This window comes from Halichoeres trimaculatus, unplaced genomic scaffold (genome assembly GCF_033239565.1).
Source record: "Halichoeres trimaculatus isolate MK-OKI-2021-1 unplaced genomic scaffold, fHalTri1.1 fHalTri1_scaffold_1, whole genome shotgun sequence".
Taxonomy (NCBI): domain Eukaryota; kingdom Metazoa; phylum Chordata; class Actinopteri; order Labriformes; family Labridae; genus Halichoeres; species Halichoeres trimaculatus.
In genome coordinates this window covers 6,813,211-6,834,403 of record NW_027437179.1, presented here as the reverse complement: position 1 = coordinate 6,834,403, position 21,193 = coordinate 6,813,211, and the positions used below count along the sequence as shown (strand labels likewise).

At 40.5% G+C, this 21,193-nt stretch overlaps 1 protein-coding gene and 5 non-coding genes across 6 annotated transcripts in view; 1 reads left to right on the top strand and 5 right to left on the bottom strand.

Moving 5' to 3' along the window:
* fbln2 (fibulin 2) overlaps positions 1-21,193 on the top strand; it is a 152,809-nt gene that overhangs the window by 60,862 nt on the left and 70,754 nt on the right. Inside the window, exons 4-7 of the mRNA XM_074666100.1 lie at positions 1,263-1,392; positions 2,369-2,555; positions 14,318-14,527; positions 17,604-17,720. Of these exons, the coding sequence (XP_074522201.1) occupies positions 1,263-1,392; positions 2,369-2,555; positions 14,318-14,527; positions 17,604-17,720 (644 nt within the window). The remainder of the gene's footprint in view (positions 1-1,262; positions 1,393-2,368; positions 2,556-14,317; positions 14,528-17,603; positions 17,721-21,193) is intronic.
* Positions 19,642-19,730, bottom strand: trnay-gua (transfer RNA tyrosine (anticodon GUA)). Its single transcript is given in 2 exon segments — positions 19,642-19,677; positions 19,694-19,730. It is a non-coding gene; the product is annotated as a tRNA-Tyr (tRNA).
* trnay-gua (transfer RNA tyrosine (anticodon GUA)) lies at positions 19,985-20,073 on the bottom strand. Its single transcript is given in 2 exon segments — positions 19,985-20,020; positions 20,037-20,073. It is a non-coding gene; the product is annotated as a tRNA-Tyr (tRNA).
* trnay-gua (transfer RNA tyrosine (anticodon GUA)) lies at positions 20,327-20,415 on the bottom strand. The gene is given in 2 exon segments: positions 20,327-20,362; positions 20,379-20,415. It is a non-coding gene; the product is annotated as a tRNA-Tyr (tRNA).
* Positions 20,670-20,758, bottom strand: trnay-gua (transfer RNA tyrosine (anticodon GUA)). The gene is given in 2 exon segments: positions 20,670-20,705; positions 20,722-20,758. It is a non-coding gene; the product is annotated as a tRNA-Tyr (tRNA).
* On the bottom strand, positions 21,013-21,101 carry trnay-gua (transfer RNA tyrosine (anticodon GUA)). Its single transcript is given in 2 exon segments — positions 21,013-21,048; positions 21,065-21,101. It is a non-coding gene; the product is annotated as a tRNA-Tyr (tRNA).

The window sequence follows — 21,193 nt, the reverse complement described above, 5'->3', positions numbered from 1 at the left end:
GACGCGGTATTGTTCACAAACTTTTGCATAGCCCTCCTTTAAAGTACAACAAATTAAGCTTGAGAAGACTGAAGCTGACTGGTTCATATGACTGACCTATTTTGTTTTCCCCATGTCCTCATGTGTGAGAGGTACAGTTTTCTGTATGAACACAAGCATCTCAGCATTGTTGCTATGGTTGGCAATCCCAATAGGTCTACCCCATCAAGCGCACACCTGAAAACGCCTCATGCTGTGTTCCTACAGGCGTGGAAATGCTGAATCCTACAGAACAGACAGCGGTTATTGAAAAACCTGATAATTCACAATATCATTATTGTTTTCAAGCCATTATTTGCCGATAATATCGGAGTGCTGACATCATCACAGAAAGTTATCAGAGAAAGTTTCACCGTTAAAATGGAGCAGAGCATAACAAATTTTAGCTGTTCCACCAAAAAGTTAGTACAAGAAGAAGTAAAATTGCTATTAAAAATGGAAATGGTTAGAATACTTTATGTTTTTCCCTATATGTACTAGATTAACATATATTATACTACAATATTATACTTATTGAAAAGAGACAGTCAATTGCTGCTATAAATTTGAATGTGCCTTTTTATTTGATTGGATGTGCTATTAGAGTATTAATTCCAATGATACATATTTTTATCAAAACTTGGAAGTTTCAAATATCATAATACTTTTCCATGAAATGTCTAAAACCAAAGGGTTAACCAGTTTAGACTGGATACAAAATTATGCGTTTATATCTTAGATCTTATATCTTGGCTGGATGTCACATGTAGGTCATATCTGACATCATCACTTTCTAGACATATGGCTAATGAAATGCTCTGTGATTCACTGTTATACAAGAAGAAAGTTTGCTACTTTTTTATTCTTACAAGTGGCTTTTTGACATCTAAGATGCATGACATCGTGAAAAATGACCTACATGTCATATTTGATCTTAAGGTGATTACCCTTATATATCCAGGTATGCTCTAAGGTGAGGCTGTGATTGACCACTAACTGTCAGGACAATACTCAGCCATCCTGGTGTCCAAATAAAGTCCCAGAAAAATAGATACAAGTTGGTGATGGTCAAAATTCTGAATGTGAGGCTCCACAATCTGTTTGTGAAACTTTCAGTAACTATGTCCAGTCTCTCAAAGAGCCCGAGGCCTTGGCTTAACTTTCTTTCAGTTTGGTGTACTGTTCAAACTTGTGTGTGTGTGTGTGTGTGTGTGTGTGTGTGTGTGTGTGTGTGTGTGTGTCAGTGTTGCAGAGAAGCAGTGCTGCCTCAGCTCTGTGAGGGAGAGCCAGTGTGAGTCAGGTATGATGTCAGCCAGAGGAGGTGACACGTGTGAAATGAGCGAAGAGGACCAGTGCACGGAGGACTCCTACCAGGTACAACACTGTCTCACCAGCTTACAAAACTACAATCATGTTTTCAAGTCGATTCCTTTCATTAGGGAGCGCGTAATGAAGGGTGCATGCTGGGAGGAACAAGAAAAGGTGGTTGAGTCATGGATGTAAGACATGACGTCGTTGGTTTATGGAGCGCAGATTTTAAAGACAGAGGGACCTGTTCAAACAAACACTGAAGTCATCAGAGGTAACGACATGTTCCTCTTAAATAATGTATGAAACGAGTGTCTGAGCCAGAGAGGGGTTTGACTTTCTTCAAGATTAGTTCAAAGACCCTGAAACCACACCATGTATGTTTAAATACAAGCAGGGGTCGAGTGGTAACTGAGCGCTGAGTGTGTCAGTGTGTTTTCTGTGTCGATCATTTCTAACATCCCATTAAATGCATGGCTGTTTCCAGTGAGACTGAGATTTTAATTTCAGATACCTTGCGCTAACAGAGAGGCCTTCAGGCCGTGTATTTGTGTTTGTTGGCGACCAGGCCAAAACAGATTTGTAAAGAACTGCCAGAGTCTTCCATTTGTGTTAGCATCCAGCAGACATTTAAACACTTCCATATTGAAATGGGAACCATGCCTCTGCTCAGAAACAGCTCCGATTGTTTTTGCTGTTTCTCAAAGAGGAAACCCAGTGGTTTGGCCCTGGAGCAAACTGTTCATGTGCTACAGCCAGCGAGCCAAACCGTCGTGCCAGGTCACTGTTTTCAAGGAAAGTTAAAGAAAAGTGAAGGTCTGGTTTTCTTTCTGTGACATGTGTTTCAGCTCCAGGCAGCCGCTGAAATCCTTCGCTGTGTGTTCACTCGCCTGTTTAGCTGCTCCGCCTCCTCCTCTTCTGCTGTTTACTAAACACAGCTCAAAGTGGAGAGCAATAAAGAGAGGTGGTGATGAGAGATGTGAAGGGCACCCTGGTGACACACTCGGCGCTAATAAGCACTGCACTGTGTGTGGATTGGCAGGTGTGCTGCAGCTGCTGCGCCCTGGGCTTACGGGTTCGCAGTGAGGGGCGGGGTTGTGAGGCCAACCAGTACCTGGGCTACCCGTGTGGTCACATCTTCCTCACCTGCTGCGAAGAAGGGGAGAGTCAACACCAGATCCCTCTGAGGAGAAAGCAGAAGCCCAGACCGACTGCTCTGCCGAGACAAGGTATCTGTTACCCAGTGCACAGCTACAACACATCCATCATGCTCAGGGGTTGTGTTAGGATTAACAGTTACAAACACTCTGTGTGCAGCGGACGCCAAGAGAAATAAACCTCCACATTGATCCAAAGGGAAACACGAGTGGAAAAAATCAAATGATCTAACTCTGTTTGGAGTACCTCCTGGCTCTGTTTAAGACTAAACACACAACACAACATTTCTTTAAGTGCTTAATTCCCTTAAACAAGTTTATACCAAGACTATTTTTCAGAGCAGATATTTTCCCATGTCTCTCATTGCTCTGGTACTTCTTCTAATGAGAATGAATGTAACCACTGACAGAAGGAATGTGGGTGGATATAGAAGTTTCCCACATGATAGAGTTCAGATAGTTTTTTTAACGAGCAACATTATTTCAACTTAATGTCAAAAAATGTATTTACACAAAACACCCCTACATACGGTCACTTACAGGGAGTATTTATGCTTCAGTAAGGCCTCCACTGCAGAGCGTAGCACAGAGAGGTGTAACAGTAAAGCATAGTCCCAAAGTGAAATCCATCTTTTGATTGAGTATCTGCTGGTTCTACAGAAACAGAACCGAATGTATTGGTTGGTGGTGACATCCATAGTTAGCACAATCCAATATGCAGAGGAGTACTTTCCAAAGTTGTGCCATAAGGCTGGAAATACACCAGATACATCACCTGCCGACTCCGCTCCACTGCGTGTTGATTGCATTTTTAATCTGTCAGCTCACAGTGGCTGCATGTTGAGTTCATAGACTGTATATAGAGTGGACAGCGTGGCTCTGTCATTTACCATTGTATTATTTTGAAATCAAAATACCTCCATTACAGACAGTGTCGTTGTGCAGCCAGGGTCTGCACAGTAGAGGCTATGAGGGACTCAGAGAGAATCTGAGTGGAGCCTGGTGACAAAATAATAATTATTTATTTCTTTTAAAAGAGTCTAATCTCTTCTTGGCTCTCCCTCCCAACATATTTTACAATCCCTGAAAAAAAATACACATGAACAGGAGCTGTCAATCATCTTTAAGCATGACTTAAAGCCTCATTTTTAACCACTAATAACTTATGAAAACTTTTTTTTTTTTTTTTCGGAAAGAAGGACTTGAATAGAAGACAGCCGAATAATATCTTCAAATCACTACAACAAACAGATGTGAGAAACATTTCTACGAGGTGTAATAATTTTTGAAAGTTTGACCACAGCCCATCTGGAATGACTGGGGAGCCAGATTTTTTGACCTATACTGCAGCCAGCCACCAGGGGGAGCAGTTTCTGTGGCGACCTCACTTGGAGCCACAGCAGAACCCCAGTGATGATCCTCTCCTCAAACTAAATTTGACCTGATTTTGACAGTTTGTTTTCTATTTTGACAGTCAGTGGGTGTTTTTTGTTGGTATCTGCACACTTCCTATCCAGCTCAATCTGCTTTTTTGACGTGTCTCTGCTTCAGCATTTGGAAAAAATAGTCACAAGCTAATTACGGGTATTTTGCACATACCTCATTAGCAGAATGCAAACTCGTGTCCCTCTTCATCCCGTGCTGCTCCCGTCCTGAAAACAAGTGAAAGCTGAGCCAAACTTCGACCTTGTTTGGGGAAAAGCTTCATCTGTTTGCCGTTTTGTTTCACTTTGGTTGTGTTTTTCTTTCTCTGTTCTACGTCCACTATCGTTGCTGCTCATGATAGCTCCTTCCACTAGCAATTATCAACACACAAGGTCCCTTGTGCACTGGGTGTGCTGTGATTGGCGGAGGCAACCATGCTTTCTCTTTGCTAAGAAACATCCTGATACAACCAAAACATCAACATACAGGCAGAGGAGGGGGCTGAGGCAGACACAGACAATGACACACATGAGAAGAGGCCCATATGAGCTGATTAAACAGGATTATTCCCTTAAAAGTTGACATCTTATTTATCTATTTATTTTTTATTTTTTAAGAAAATCCTGCAGAACTTTAGATCTTACACTATCTGGGGATAGATCTTACACTTTGTAGTGTTGTTCATTCTAAACGTTATGATAAACGTTACCTGTTGTGTTTCTCTGGAGCTGGAGGCACCTGGGAGGCTGTCTCCGTCCGTATTCCACTCCATGTTTACCTCTGTGGCTTGGGCATGCGCGGTTGGAGGAGATCGATTGCTTTTCGTGTGACCTGTGACCTCAGTGACGTCATTTCAGCACTTTTTCAATTCGTACTCATAATCTTGGATTCGCACTCGTAGGGAAGAATTCGTAGTCGTAGAAAGTTGAGTTGTATTATTTACATAAGACTTTGCACTCATATAAAAAAAACTGTAACCTGAACCCAGTTTCACAGACTTACATATATGATAGCAGATTTCTGTATGAAATAACTTTATTGACACAGGAATTTTTTAAATTAAAATTACAAATCATTAATTACGCATACGTCCTTTTTGACAGCTTCCTTACACCATACTTCTGCAAGTTCCATTTTTGGCATGAACTACCCTCCACAAACTCTTGTGCCCTGCCTTAAAACCACTGAAACTCTGCCTTTATTGACGTTTATGTCAGAGGTGGAATCCAGGCCAGTTTTGATCTCTTTTAAAGACAGCTGCTCGCGGCTGATTGGTCAGCAGGAATGTTACCTTTCAGAGTAATGTGAACAGAAGTATGCAAGCTGGGATGAATCAGGAGCAGATGGGGGTTCGGGCTGTTGTCTCTCTACTTGTGCCAGCAAAGTTTTCTTCCTTCTCTGATCCATCGTGTACCTTAAAGAGTGACATCAATGAAGTTTCACTCTCAGGAGCTGTGGCTCAGAATTAACCTGCCAGCATATGCATTCCCAGACCTCTCTGTATTTCCTTTCCTCAAAACACGACAGGGGAGTGTTTTTGAACTCTGGAGTTTTGATCACTGCTGTGGTCTCTAAACATGACCTAATATATGGCTTGTTTGCAGCTGTAAGCTCCGTGAGCAGGGATTTGCATGTTTTTCATCAATGACATCAGAATCGTAATGAATGAAATATGACTTAATAAGGAGCAGCTTTTATTAGCGTGTTGCTCTGTTGGACTGAACTCTACTGCGCTATGAGAGCATTCAATCTCTTTTAGACAGCAGTCTTAAATTCAGATAATAACTGACTGTAAACCAATGATCTGGGTTTTAGAAGAGCTTTCCTCACTGTTACGGTTCATTTATGTGGACCAGTCATCCTTCATGGTTATCCTTTTATGGAAACAGTTGTGTCCGAGTGCGATGGTGAGGTGAGGTCACTTCACTCACTGCCTTATGTTGTCCATCATTTCATTCACAACATCAGATGCAGGGTTTCCTCCAGGATTTTTTGAAACTGTTTCACAACTTAAAACTTTTATAAATTATACATTCAACACTAGTGCTGTTAGGTGATCAAAAGAATTAATCTAATTAATTAAAGGGTTTGTAATTAATTAATGTAATTAATCACATTTTAATCTCATATCTGCTTAAGGTCCCCAAATAAAGAATCTGAATTCTAGGACATTTCAAAATTGTTGTACATGACTAATCAAATGAATACATGAAGAAGAGAAGATTTGTAAAGCCAATTTTTTTTTCTTCTTTTTTTAGTTCGATTGCAACCATTTACTGCATCTATAGAAGTAAATTGTGTTTTTCAGCAGGGGGAGGTGGGGTCTGATGTAATTAAAATCATGCTTGTAAACTACTGTGGGTGAGAGCAGTGCACTCATTGGATGAGAGATCAGCATGGATATGAGGAGAAGATGTGAGATGACAGAGACATAGCGAGACGCAAGTCAGAAAAGTTCAGGCAGCTCACGCTCCAACTGAGGATGTGTCGAGGTAGTTCAGAGAGAAAGAGCGGCGCCATTGTAAGAAAAGATGAAGGAGATCATGGAGAGGATCAAAGGATGGAGCGCAATAAAATAAAGGACATTTTGTCTCTTTTTGGATCAAAAACAGGAAGACATGAAAAAAGAGTGTCCACTCTTTTTAGGTAGTTTTGGTGTTGACATAGACATAGAAAACAATGTTATTTGGGTATTGAAAGATTGCTCAAGATTGGCTGAAAATGGCTGGCAGCCAATTAGTAAATGTTGTATTGATTTTTATAACACATTAATTTGAGGCGAATTAATTCATCCAATTTATGCAGTAAAGTGACAGCCTTATTCAAAACTGAAACACAAAAACAACTCATCCTTATCTAGAGACAAGTTTGCAACCATGCTGAGATCTATGTTTTAATTAAAACTACTTTAAATTTTTTAGCCTGGCTGATGGACAAACTACAGTTTTGTACTAAAATCCTACACTGTAATATAATAGTCAAACGATCATAATGACTTATAGTTGTTAAAGTAGAGAGTGAAGTTAAAGGAGATAAATGGTGATAATTTGTGTGTATGCACACTCTGGCCACCTCTAATTATGTCATTGCCCTCACCCTCACACTCCATTCTGAAAGTCTGGACACGCCCCTGCAAAGAGGCACATAATAACAGTGGTATGAAAGCTAACAGGCTTTCAGGTTTGATCAACAAACGCTGGTGGAATATTCATTTGTTGATTTAAAAAGAATTGAATAGAAAAGAATTTTAAAAAATAGAATAGAATAGAACTTTATTGTTATTGTAACAAGTACAACAAAATTGAAGTCACAGCAGCAATCAAGAAAACAAAAGTAAGAAAGTGTATAGAAAGTGCAAAAATGTCCATAAGAAAATAGATGCTGACAGCTTGTCCATCATTCTCCAGTTCAGCCAGCCTCCACCTCCACAGGGTCCAGGACTGAGCTTCTTCATCAGTCTGTTCAGTCTCTGTCTCCTGGATCCTGTCTGCTCACAGCAGGTGAAGCTCTTCCATTGTGGCGTTGGTGTCTGAGGTTAGCTCTGTTAGCCATGTCTGTGAATAGCATGATGCTACTCTGCCCTCTGGTATTCCCTCTGTTGCTGAGTTAGCACAGCTAGCTTGGTTATCTCATTGGAGATAGATCTTACGTTCCCAATAACGATGGATGGACGGACAGGCCCATGTCATCACTTCTTAGCTCACACCTGAAAACCAGCACGTCGTCCTCACCTCCTTCTCCTCACCTTGTGGGAAGACATCAGGCCTTCCACTAGTTAGCATTGATATGCTACAGGCTGCTAACAGCTGATTTCACATGTAAACAATGCAGCCATGGTTACATGAAGAATCTCCAGACAAACACAGGAGAAAAAGTAGCAAAAAATATCACTGAAGCCACAAAAAGTTTGGTGTCTATGACCAACAATGAGCCATACAAAGTAATGATCCACTCCAAATACAAAGATTACGAAAAAGAGACGAAAAAATTACAAGAAACTGACAAAGAAGAGAGAGCTGCTGCAAAAGGCAGCCATAGCCAAAATGAAGCTAAAGGTAGACAAACTGCATCACAGTGCCGATCAGCATGACAGTCTCCACAAGCTGATCCGAATGAAGTTTAAAGTAAATTCAAACCACACAGAGTGACAGGGAACACTTGTGCTTATGCTGACTTTATATACTGATAAAAACACTGCGTGACAGTGCAGAAAACAAACGTTTACTCTGCGACTCGCGGAATATTATTATGTGACTTGCATCATTACAGCATGTAAAGAGTAAGATGATAGTATATATCTGTCAACACTAATTAATTGATCAATTTTCTCCAATAAATACGTGTCTTATGTCCACACTGTAGAGCTGAGAAGTGTAAAGACCTGCCCGCGCTCTTGTCTCTAATTGCTCTTGACCATAATGTAATCTTACCATGAGAGTGAGTGTTAGTCAAGGCAATTTTGGTCTCATAATATCATTCTAGAGTCATGTTGGCTTTAATTTTGCCGTGGTGTGCACCATGATCATTTATATGTAGCGGAAACCCTGGGAAGGTTTCTCTGATCCTCAACTGAAGCTCATTTCTTCCAGCTGTAAAGAGATATGTGAATGATGTCATCCTGGAGTGGGAATCAATTAACCTGCTGAAAGCTGTGAAAGGGTCAGAGGAGGCAAAATAAAGGTTCAAGCTGGTGTGTAAAATCCCCCGCACCCCCTCTCTGGATGTCTTCACTTTGTGCGTGTTTTATGGATGAAAATAAGGATGAGATGCACTGTAATTATTTCCTTGGGGGATATGTTTTCGCTCGTCTGACTCACCGCCTTTTAATTAAAACAGGAAAAATGTAATCGCCTCGCTCCTCTGAATTTAAACCGCAGGTAATGACTGTGAGAAATATTTACTTGAAGCCCTGAGACTGGAGCCATTACAGCAGGAATCCAACAGCAATGAGGCGGTGTCGTTACTGTGAGGCTTGGATTACTTTCTGAGTGTATTTTTGTTGAAGGCTCTCAGTGAGGCCTGTAGAGATTAACCCGGATTTCTGATCAATTTTAGAAGAATTTCTGATTCAATACAAAACATTGTTCTTGTTTCTTTCACAACACGAAAAAAAAATATCTCATCCTGTAAAAAACATCTTTCTCTGTTTCCTGTTTTCCTCAAAAATGTTTCCCTCCTGAGCTTCACTTGTGGGTTTGATCATTGTGCAACACTGTAGCTATGAACTTATGGTTCAGACTGTGTCGTGATATTTATAAAACTGACACGTAAATCACACTAATGATACTGTCCCCATCCAGCTAAATGAGCCATAGTTTTCTCTCTTTCACCCTGCTTTTGTTTAAAGTACAATCATCACAGTGTTGCCGTTCATGCACAGCTGATCCTGTCTTTAAAAGAAGAGTCACACTTGTGCTGTTTGCAATTTACAAAATGAATAGAAGTAATACTCCTGAATCACACAAAGTAACACACACAAATCATTTTTAACCAATGTACAACAGAGTTTGATCAAGCCTTGAAAGTTGATGCAACCAATCTCTACAGGTGTATAGTGGGTCTTTACTACAGAGAAATGAAGTCAAAGAAAGTCAAGGTGAGCTCAGTGAGGAGAGTTTCCTTCAGCATCCAAAGACACTCAGAAACTGGGACTGGAGACTCTGACAGGAAGAGGCCTGGCAGAACCAAACCAGAACCAGAACCAGAAGACCAGTTTCTGGGAGTCAACAGTAGGCCTGTCACGATAATCAATAAATCAATTAACAGAACAATAAATAAAAATGTCCTCGGTAAGTTTGCCAGCCTCGATAAACTGACACGTGCATGCATGTTTGTTTTCCTCCTCTCTTTCCACCAAAGAGGCTGAATGAGAAGATGGCTCACTACGTCTATCTTTCCTAACATCGGGGTGCATAGGTTCTATAGCGGATTTAGCAGATTTATAGCAGAGCGAGCATCTGTCAAAAACGCGATCATTGGGGTGAAGGAGGGGCTGCTCCCGCGTACACAAGGAGAGAGCTGAAGCGAGCGTCCTGAGGGGTAATGAGGAAACACACGCTAATATGAGTGATGGCACGAAAGATACGGTTCTTAAGCCGCCTGCCACAGTCCCAGTGTGGGAATATTTTGTTTTTTATCAGAATGAACAAAGTGTGAGCTCATGAACACCAACGAGCTGATGTGTCGCATTTGTTTGAAAATAGTGGCGACAAAAAAGAAGAAGGGGAGGTGCAGCGGAGCCTTGTTCTTTGACAATCCGCTCTTACTGAGGCTTTTGGTCGGCAAAGTAAATAGAAATAAAAGCACCAAATAGTGGCGCTCAAAGACAGATACATTACCAAAGAAATGCAGCCCTTCAATACGGTTGAAAGCCAGAAATGTTAAAAATGTTTGACAGACAGTACGGATTGACTGGGAAAATGTACATGTTACAAACAATTCAGGAACTGTATAAACTCCCTTTTATTTAGGCTATAGTTTTTATTGTTGGTTTTCTTTTGGAGTTTTGTTTTTTCTTTAGAGACAGGGTCTATGTTTTATTGTTTTTGATTATTATTAATAATTTTCATTGACATGTATTTTTTTCTAAAAGAGAGTCCATTTCATTTTCATTGTATTTTTTTTCTCTTTCTTGTTTGTTAAATTTATTATATTTTTTGTTTAATTTATTTTATTTAAAAGATCCTGACCTTTTAATTACAGTTAAATACTATTAAGAAATTAAAGTTTCTTGTTTTTTATATGGTGTACTCACTTTATTATCCCATTTATCATAATTGCATCAATGAAAAAATGAAAAAAAAAAAATAAAAATAATATTGACAATAATATCGTTTATCGGCAATAACATTTTGGAAATTTATTGTCTTGCAAAATTTGTTATCGTGGCAGGCCTAGTCAACAGCTTTAAGCTTCACAGCTTCAAAGAGGTGGTAGTGTCTCAGTCTCAGTTTCAGTTACTGTGAAGATAAGACTTTGATGAGATGCAGCTTTGACAGGTCAGACTGCAGAAAGAAAGACATCCATCACTGAGACAGAGGCAGAAGAAGAGAAAGAAGCTGGACTGGACCATCACACACCACCAATGGACTACTGAAGACAGGAAGATGGAGATATAGATGAATGAACCAAAGTTTGAAATCTTTGCTTCATCACAGGATTTGTGTACGCTGCACATCGACTAGGTGAAAGGATGGTTCCTCAGTGTGTGACAACAAATGTAAACATGGAGGAGGAGGCATGATGGTCTGGGGCTGTTTTGCTGGATCCAGGAGCCCAAACATCAGTCCAAGTTCTGCCAGAACCACTTCAAGAATAAAGAAGATAATCAGCTTGAAAACATGGAGGGCCCTGCCAGCACAGTCCCAGTCTGCAGACTTAAACCCTGTGCAGCTGGTTTAGGATGAACTGGATAGAAGAGTGAAAACAGAGAAAGCTACAAACATTTAGAGGAACTTAAGCTGGAGTGTCCAGCTGTTAGCTCTAACAAAGGTGGATACTTTGATGAGTCCAAGTTTAAGAAAAAAATTAGATTAATAAATTGATGATTTATTTTCAACTTCAAGTGTTAATATTTTAACACTTTCATTTCAAAGTACAATGAGAATGCTATGTATCCGAGGTGGCTTGCTTAGCCAGGCACAAGAGAGGAGCTGCAAGTAAAATGTTGTTCTTCTTTGGTGAGGAGGAAAAGCGGCAGACACACAAGAAATGATGAGAACTGTCATGTTGACATGTCTTTAACAAAGAGCTGAAGCTAAAGTCAACTTTTTATCAACAAATATCACACAGCTACCTGTGTGTGTCTGTGTAACCTGCAGTCAGAGAGGATCTCCTGCAGCGTCTTTGGATTAAACCCACTAGAGGGAGAGGGGTGGATGCTTTTTGAGGTTTGAATGTAAGGCACGAGTAGACGACTTGTTTTGTCTTGGAAATATATTTGGGATGACAGGATCAGACTTAATCAGGGGTAATGTTGGAAATGAGGTGAGGTGTATGACATACATCTAAGTGTTACTTCTACTGTTTTCCCACACTGCCTTGCAGGGTACCTCTAACTGGGTGCTCAGTAATCTTCCCACACTGTTATCCTGACAGAGCTACTTTTCCCACGCTGCCTTACAGGGTACCTTTAACCGTGCGCTAAGTCATGTTCCCACACTGCGATCCTGACAGGGTACATTTTCACACTGCCTTACAGGGTACCTTTTACTGTTCACCTCAGTCAGTTTCCCACACTGCTATTCTGGCAGGGTACCTCACAGATAGTTTGTCACTCAAAATGATGTCTTAGCTCTAAATGTCTCAAATACTTAAACTACTTCTTGTTGGAGATGTGATGCTTTCAATCTGACCATAATACCTTGAAATTATTAATCTGATTCCATTCACCTCTCACCTCTTTCCGCGCAGTTCGTTGATGGGGAAGGATCAGGAGACGTCCTGGTTCTCAGTTGAACACAAATTTATTAACAATATGTCAAGAATATGCATTTACAGAGATTTCTGGTGCAGCCTCATTTCCCTGTTCCCTACATGTTGCAGAGACAGTTCATGAGACTGACCCTGACTCTCTCTCTCAGCACCAATATATAGTCACTAACAGAGTTTTTCTAAAGAATGTAGGTTGAGTCATCTTCTTATTGGCTCTCCAGGTGTTGTCCCCCTCTGATTGGCTGCTGGTCATCTTCTGGCTCTGTCAGTGACTGGCATTCATCAAGTGGGTGATCAGCCCCCCTTCACTTATCTGTAGAGAAACTGTTAGACACACAAATCTCGCTTCCTTCCTTCCTTTAACTGTTTACCTTCCTTACTTAGACTGAAACACCTCAACTCTAAAAAAGTAATTGCTGACTTGTGTTATTCGTGTTACACAGTTACTTCTTTTTTTTATTGGGTATAAACATTAACTTCACTTGTGGTCACTCTCTACTCTGGGTGCTCCATAAAACCCCAGGAATCCCCAGCCCCCCTCAAGTGTCCTGCAATTCATACCAACAACAATGAGCACATGTGTACAACCAAGTTAGTAAAAGCACATCTTCATAGTATTGTTAATAAAAACATGTCTACATGGGCTATATATTCTTTCAGTAATCAGGAGAAATTACAAGAAGTGGCATGAGAGACAGGATTAAAAAGAGGAGGAATCGCTCCTAAATCAGGGTGTTGGCAGGTCTGTCCAACCTGGGGACAGAGCTGCAAATTTGATTCACACAAGTTCAGAGCGATCTGTGGGGTTAAAACTGGCATTTTCAGGATGGAAGTAAACAGACACCAGTTCAGCGTTGTCAATGTAAAAGGCAAGATCATGCATGTAATGTATGTAACATTATGTCGCAGAGCAAAACCTGCTCAAAACTGGACTTTTTGGGGAAAGTAATGAGAAACTATAACTAATGATTTTTAAAGTGATTTGTCTAGCACTGCCAAACACACACACATTGCTAGTTCCTCCTCCAGCTTCTCTGATAAGACCCACAACCTTGGTCTTTAAGCCTTCTTGACTCTTTCACTATAGGCAGCACCTAGCTATTAAAGACGTAGTTTGAGAGAATGCACAGAAATGAGTTTAAAAACTTAAGTCCAACTTAACCCCAATTGAAAATTAAACAAACAAACAAATAAAACATATACAGAAATTAAGTATCATATAAGGGAAATGTTATGTGAATGTGTATGAAAAGTATAAATATGTAAAAGTTAAGATATCACCGTAGGAGGTGTGGATAATAGGGGTAGGATTAAATAAGTTTAACTTCTTCCTACTCCTTTTCGAGCATGTAGTTATGTAACACATGCAGGTTGTTGCTGCAGTCTTCGTTTTTCTTTTAAGTTTAGTATGCATGTGTTTGTTTATGGTGACGACCTATTTCTGTTTTGTTTCTTTTTTTTGCATGTTCGAAATAAATTCATTCATTCATTCATTCATTCATTCATTCATTCATTCATTCAAGTCCAAATGGACCGCTGTTATAAAGCCAATGATATTTAAACAGTCATAGAAGAGTTAGCTAAAAAGACTCATTTTTGTAAGTGGACGTGTCGTTTTTTTAATCCACTGAATATTTTTTCCTCTTTACTCGACTAATTGCTCTCCAGAAACACTCAGCATCAGGTGCATTTATTTCCTGAGCACTCTACTCTCACATTAGAATTCACAAGCGTTTCTTAAACGCAGCACTGAGGTCCTGCCCTTCCACTCGCTGCTGTTGTTTTTTCTAATGATGGAACTTTTGTAATTGAAGCTCTGTATCAAGCACCACTTAAACACAGGCTGTAAATGTAATGGGTGAGCAGATGTTGTTTTGTGTCTTCATGAGGTAAGTGTAAGGCATAAATTACAGAGACAATCTGCTGCTGTGTCTAATTTGAGATCCTCCCCTCATCCTTTCTCTTTCTGCTTCCAGTCACAGACAGCAAGTTCCCCAAGGAAGCCTTCTCCATCAGCTCCACAGATGAAGCTGCCAACACGGTGGAAGAGCAGGAGGACGTGGATGAGTGTCAGCTTTTCGCGGGCCAGCTGTGCCAGCACAAGTGCAACAACATCTGGGGCTCCTATCGCTGCGACTGTCACCAGGGCTACATCCTGCAGGAGGACGGACACTCCTGTGCACCAGGTATTCTATGGAGGGTTCATTTTTTCACCCCTCTCACTGAAACCATCTGGTTATGATTGTAAATTATTCAACTTGATGAAAAAAATAATTCAAGTGAAGAGAAATATGTCAGCAGCCTCGATTCAAATTGCTTGCTCTCAGTCACTCCTAGTTTAAAGAAACCCACTCAGAACAAAAAGGGATGTGAGAAAACTCTTCTTTTGAATGGCACTTCCTGAAAACAAAGAGTGACACCAGCCCCCACTAACAAGCTAATGTGTTAGCATGTGTACTGTTTGTGGCTAGCTAAGGGTCAAAACAGATGCTTTTGGGCTTTCCTTCTTCTAAAATGTTACAGTAGACTTTAATAGGAGAAAAAAAGGAAAGGAAGTTTGTTGTCTGTTACTGAATTAGCTTGGTAGCATTTGATATTTCTTCAGACAGCACTGGTATAAGTCTTCTGTTAGTTGTCAGACCAATATTTTGAGTATTTGGTTCTTTGTAAACGGTGAGATGCAGGTTTTGTTTATGTTTCATAAAGATGGTTGTCTAAGGATTTACCGATCCAACTTTTGAAGTCCCAATACCAATACAGGACTTTGGTATTGGCTGATTCTGTTACAAGCCATCAGGAAGAGGATGAGAGTTTCATTATATTGGCAGCTTCATGCTTCCCTAATGTTTTGAATAAAATAAGAAGAATATTTAAATAGGCTGTTTTAATACATTTGCATGTGTAACTGAGTCAATCTGCAACACTAACAAAAATTATAATCTAACTGTAAACCTCAGTGGTGGATACATGCGGAATCTAAGGGCACAGTCACACTGGCAAACCATATTGTGCTTAAAGTGATACTCCAGGATGGAACAAGTTGGGTCCTATTACAAGGTTTAGGGCAGAAATTACCCCTACAGCAGTGATTTTGTGCAGCAGAAGCCCAGAGTGCTCACACCAACCACCCCCTCCCTGCTCCTCTGCTGGTTTCCTCTGCACTCAGACGGGGCCATATTTTACTTGACCAAAAACACAAATAAACGCACTCCCACCAAAAAAATCTGATATCGGTCTGCATTCATGCTTCATTTAGAGAATTTTCAGCGCGTTACTTTCACACAAAAACACCACTCTTTACGTTGTTATTGCATAATTTGTCCTGGCAGACTACCTGCCTTTGTTTACATCTGGCACGCCGTGCGCACGGACTAATACACTATGTGGCGAGCACCTCGTAGCCAGCTGTGGCTCTGCAGCGGAGGTAGCGCCGTTTTACGACACAATGAGAACTAGAGCCTTATTTAGCGGTGTTTTTGTGTGAAAGTAATGCGCTGAAAATTCTCCAAATAAAGCGTGAAGTACCTCTCATCAAAACAATAGTGAGGTGTTAGGGGGCTGTGTCCCCGTTCATAGGACAACATTTCACCTGAAAATGCTAAAGGCAATGAAAAAATCTGCGTTTTCACGGTAATGCTGAGGGACTGAAAACACTCTGAGATGATCGTAACAACAATAGTGTTGGACGGTTGTATGGGATAGTGCGGAAATGTCACGTTAGGTCGGCGTTTCCACTGAAAATGCCAGCTTACTGTTTACACTGCAACGGTGTTAGCAGCGTTTCCCAAAAATCCCACTATGGAGGCTGTTTTCAAAAGTTTGCGTTTTTAGTTGGCTAAAACAGTTTCTGTGTAAACGTGAGGCTGAAACGCAACAGAACTTTGGCATTTCATCCTAAAACCGTTGTTTTAAGCTCCTGTGTCAGACGGAAACAACTTAACCCCTTACTGGATTAATTAACAATCAGAAAAATAGATTGTTTTATGCATCTTTGTGTTCTTACAGATGCTAAATTAAGTGTAGATTGTAGATTTGAGTATAGGTCACACAATCGTTATAACTAAGTTATATTATATCTACAGACATGAGAAGTTTATCCTCTGATGACCTGGTATGTGTAGAATATGAATCAATAGCTTAGTGCTTAGCGCACTAAGTAATGGGTGAAATTCTGGACACTTCTTAGCTGTAGTGGTTGCCATCTGTAATGTAGCGGAAAGGGTGGAAACAGATAAACGTATTACAGAAAAACAGATGCTAGTCTTTAGGAAAAGTACTTTCAGTTACTTCAGTTACTCTCATCCATGTTACTGAGCGCTACTATTTTTTTTCTATTCTATCAATGTCAAAATGACAGAAAAAAATGTCTTTGGAAGAAAAAAAACTCCTACCTCAGTAGAAATACATGAAATAAGTGATAAAGACCTCACCCAGACTTCAAAAGTGAAAATAATAACATGCCACTTTTCTCTACCACTGTGCTTCTAACAGAAAGGAAAATGTATTAACTATTTACATGTCTACAAAATTTGTTTTCGTCACAACTCATAGCCCACTTTAGAAGAAGGAGCACAAAAGTGAGAGAACAGAGCCAGAAAAGTATAATATTAATTTCAATAAAGCCAAAACTCATTATATGGTCCCCTGTTGAACACCCAGATATGATCACAGTTTGGTCTGTTACATATGCTTTCCTTACTGACTCCAATATACCATTTGTGGATGTGTTTTTACTTTATTGCAAATCCCTCTTTGTTACAATCACATGAAACAGAATTACTAAACTATAAAAGTGACGTAGTTCATGCCCATTAAAGACTTTAATGGAGGAATCTTAATTTTTACTGTTTGGGCATTTAAAGTCATTTTACTTTGGTGATGCTGGGGTTTAAACCAACAACAGATTTCATCAGGATATTCATAGCGCTCGAGAAAGAGCCAATTAAACAGGCTCATTGAAATTCCCCTCAACCTCAAATGGAAGATGATTTATTCACGGCCATCTCTGCTCTATAAAAGAGTTTAATGATAAAAACATTCAACATGGGTCAAATTATGTCATGTTTAAAAGGAACAATTTTAAACTGGTGGAAAGTTACTCTTTAATTATGGTTTAATATATCAGGAACATGTTAGTCAACCTGCTTTCATTGATTTGAAGGTTTTTAAAGAATGAAGTCATTTCCTTCTGGTAGGTTAACCCTTCAGTGACCTGGTTTCATGAGCATTTTTTCAACTTGTCTGTTTTCTGTTCCCGTGTAGTGAGTCCCGATGGGGACAACAGAGTCAGAGAGGAGCCTGCATTAGTCCCAACACAAACTACAACAACCAGCACAACCACCACCAGCCCACCACCTCTCTACCGTAACCCCTGTGCAGGTAATACCAACATGTCACCACAACCTCCCTGAATTACCAAAAATAGTTTATATTTCTTCTTTTTTCACCCCTTGTGCTATGCTCTGCCCTCCCTGTCCAGTTGGTTTCATTTCTCAGGATATTTTCATCCTTGTTGTTTTTCTTTTCCTCTAAATGTTGGTGTGAGGGTATGACTGGAAGTGGCATGGATGGCAGTGGTTTCAGACGCTGGCAAGGGGGGAAAGCCTTTCTGAATCAACCGTGTCACATTCTGGCTCATGCTGTCAATCTACCTCCATTCATCTGTATGCTTGGGTGTTTGAGTCAATTTGGGGTCATTGCCGAGGTTATTCTAATTTTCTGTAGAGTATAGAAGTTAAGAGAAAGGGTGTAATTGGATGGGCACTTGATTTAAACTAAACTAGCCTCTGTTGACACTCTTAAACAACAAATTTTCAGAAAATGTGCCAAGGCAACTTTGAGAAGTTATAGTCTTGTGGTTTTTTGGAAATCCAATATGGTCCACAAGTGGGAACATAAAACTGAGTCAAATAATTGTGTGACAACTTGCAACTCTCTGGGAGGGAAACACAAAGACAAGAACAGGAATTATGTTCAGATTTCACATTTTTTAGTTTCCCTAGATTTTACTCATCCCCTTACTCAGCAGCACCATAAATCTCAAAGCATCTGCATTTGGACAAACGTTCAACAATACCTTGAACTTTGGAATTCAGTTTTGCCTAATACATGTAATGACAACGTTGAGAAAAACAAGAGTAAATGTTCAGATTTCTATGTTTGTAGTATACATATGTTTTACCCAGTGGAGAATAATGTAATGTAATGTTATAAAATAAATGACATTTCCACAATGTACCAAAAAGTGCATGATAACTTGCAACTCTCTGAGGACAACAAACATTCCTTCAGCAGATGGAGGCTAGAAATAATGACATCCTTGGAGCCGGAGTTGAACCAGCAACCTATAGATAATTGCCTTTAGCATCCTACAGTCCTCCGCTCTACCAACTGAGCTATCGAAGGGGGCACAAAAGAAAAACAAATAATTTGCGTTTGCTCAAACGTTCAACAATACCTTGAAACTGGGAACTGAGTTTTGCCTGATAACTAGTCATGTCTTGATGTTTGACCCAATGGAGAGCAAGGCCAATTCAATTTCATCTCAGAATATGCATAACTTGCATCTTTCTAAATTCAAGCAACAACTCTTCAGCAAATAGAGGCTAGAAATGAAGACATCCTTTGAGTCGAACCAGCGACCAAAGGACAACTGCCTTAAGCATCCTACAGTCCTCCGCTCTAACAACTGAGCTATCGAAGGGGGCACAACAGGTAAACCCACCCTCTTACCCACCCTGACAAGGCACTACCTGTGTCAAATTATTTGCGTTTAGTCAAACGCTCAACGGTACCTTGAAATTTGGAACTGAGCTTTGCCTGATAACTGTTCATGTCTTGATGTTTTACCCAATGGGGAGCAAGGCCAATTCAATGTCATCTCAGAATTTGCATAACTTGCATCTCTCTAAATTCAAGCAACAGTTCTTCAGCAAATAGAGGCTAGAAATAAAGACATCCTTCGAGCCGGAGTTGAACCAACTACCGAAGGATAACTGCCTTCAGCATCCTACAGTCCTCCGCTCTACCAACTGAGCTATTGAAGGGGGCACATCAGGGAAACCCACCCTCTTACCCACCCTGACAAGGCACTACCTGTGTCAAATTATTTGCGTTTATTCAAACGCTCAAGGGTACCTTGAAATTTGTAACTCAGTTTTGCCTGACAACTAGTCATGTCTTGATGTTTGACCCAATGGAGAGCAAGGCCAATTCAATGTCATCTCAGAAATTGCATAATTTGAATCTCTCTAAATTCAAGCAACAGTTCTTCAGCAAATAGAGGCTAGAAATAAAGACATCCTTCGAGCCGGAGTTGAACCAGCGACCTAAGGATAACTGCCTTTAGCATCCTACAGTCCTCCGCTCTACCAACTGAGCTATCGAAGGGGGCACAACAGGTAAACCCACCCTCTTACCCACCCTGACAAGGCAACACTGGTGTCAAATTACTTGCGTTTGCTCAAAAGTTCAATGGTACCTTGAAATTTGGAACTGAGCTTTGCCTGATAACTAGTCATGTCTTGATGTTTGACCCAGTGGAGAGCAAGGCCAATTCAATGTCATCTCAGAAATTGCATAACTTGCATCCCTCTAAATTCAAGCAACAGTTCTTCAGCAAATAGAGGCTAGAAATAAAGACATCCTTCGAGCCGGAGTTGAACCAGCGACCTAAGGAAAACTGCCTTTAGCATCCTACAGTCCTCCGCTCTACCAACTGAGCTATCGAAGGGAGCACAACAGGGAAACCCACCCTCTTACCCACCCTGACAGACAACACTGGTGTCAATTTGCTTGCGTTTGCTCAAAAGTTCAATGGTACCTTGAAATTTGGAACTGAGCTTTGCCTGATAACTAGTCATGTCTTGATGTTTGACCCAATGGAGAGCAAGGCCAATTCAATGTCATCTCAGAAATTGCATAACTTGCATCCCTCTAAATTCAAGCAACAGTTCTTCAGCAAATAGAGGCTAGAAATAAAGACATCCTTCGAGCCGGAGTTGAACCAGCGACCTAAGGATAACTGCCTTTAGTATCCTACAGTCCTCCGCTCTACCAACTGAGCTATCGAAGGGGGCACAACAGGGAAACCCACCCTCTTACCCACCCTGACAAGGCACTACCTGTGTCAAATTATTTGCGTTTGCTCAAATGCTCAAGGGTACCTTGAAATTTGTAACTCAGTTTTGCCTGACAACTAGTCATGTCTTGATGTTTGACCAAATGGAGAGCAAGGCCAATTCAATGTCATCTCAGAATTTAAATAACTTGTATCTCTCTAAATTCAAGCAACAGTTCTTCAGCAAATAGAGAATAGAAATAAAGACATCCTTCGAGCCGGAGTTGAACCAGCGACCTAAGGATAACTGCCTTTAGCATCCTACAGTCCTCCGCTCTACCAACTGGGCTATCAAAGGAGGCACAACAGAGATACCCACCCTCTTACCCACCCTGACAAGGCAACACTGGTGTCAAATTACTTGCGTTTGCTCAAACGTTCAATGGTACCTTGAAATTTGGAACTGAGCTTTGCCTGACAACTAGTCATGTCTTGATGTTTGACCAAATGGAGAGCAAGGCCAATTCAATGTCATCTCAGAATTTAAATAACTTGTATCTCTCTAAATTCAAGCAACAGTTCTTCAGCAAATAGAGGCTAGAAATAAAGACATCCTTCGAGCCGGAGTTGAACCAGCGACCTAAGGATAACTGCCTTTAGCATCCTACAGTCCTCCGCTCTACCAACTGAGCTATCGAAGGGGGCACAACAGGTAAACCCACTCTCTTACCCACCCTGACAAGGCAGCACTGGTGTCAACTTGTTTGCGTAGTCTAAAATCGTCAATGGTACC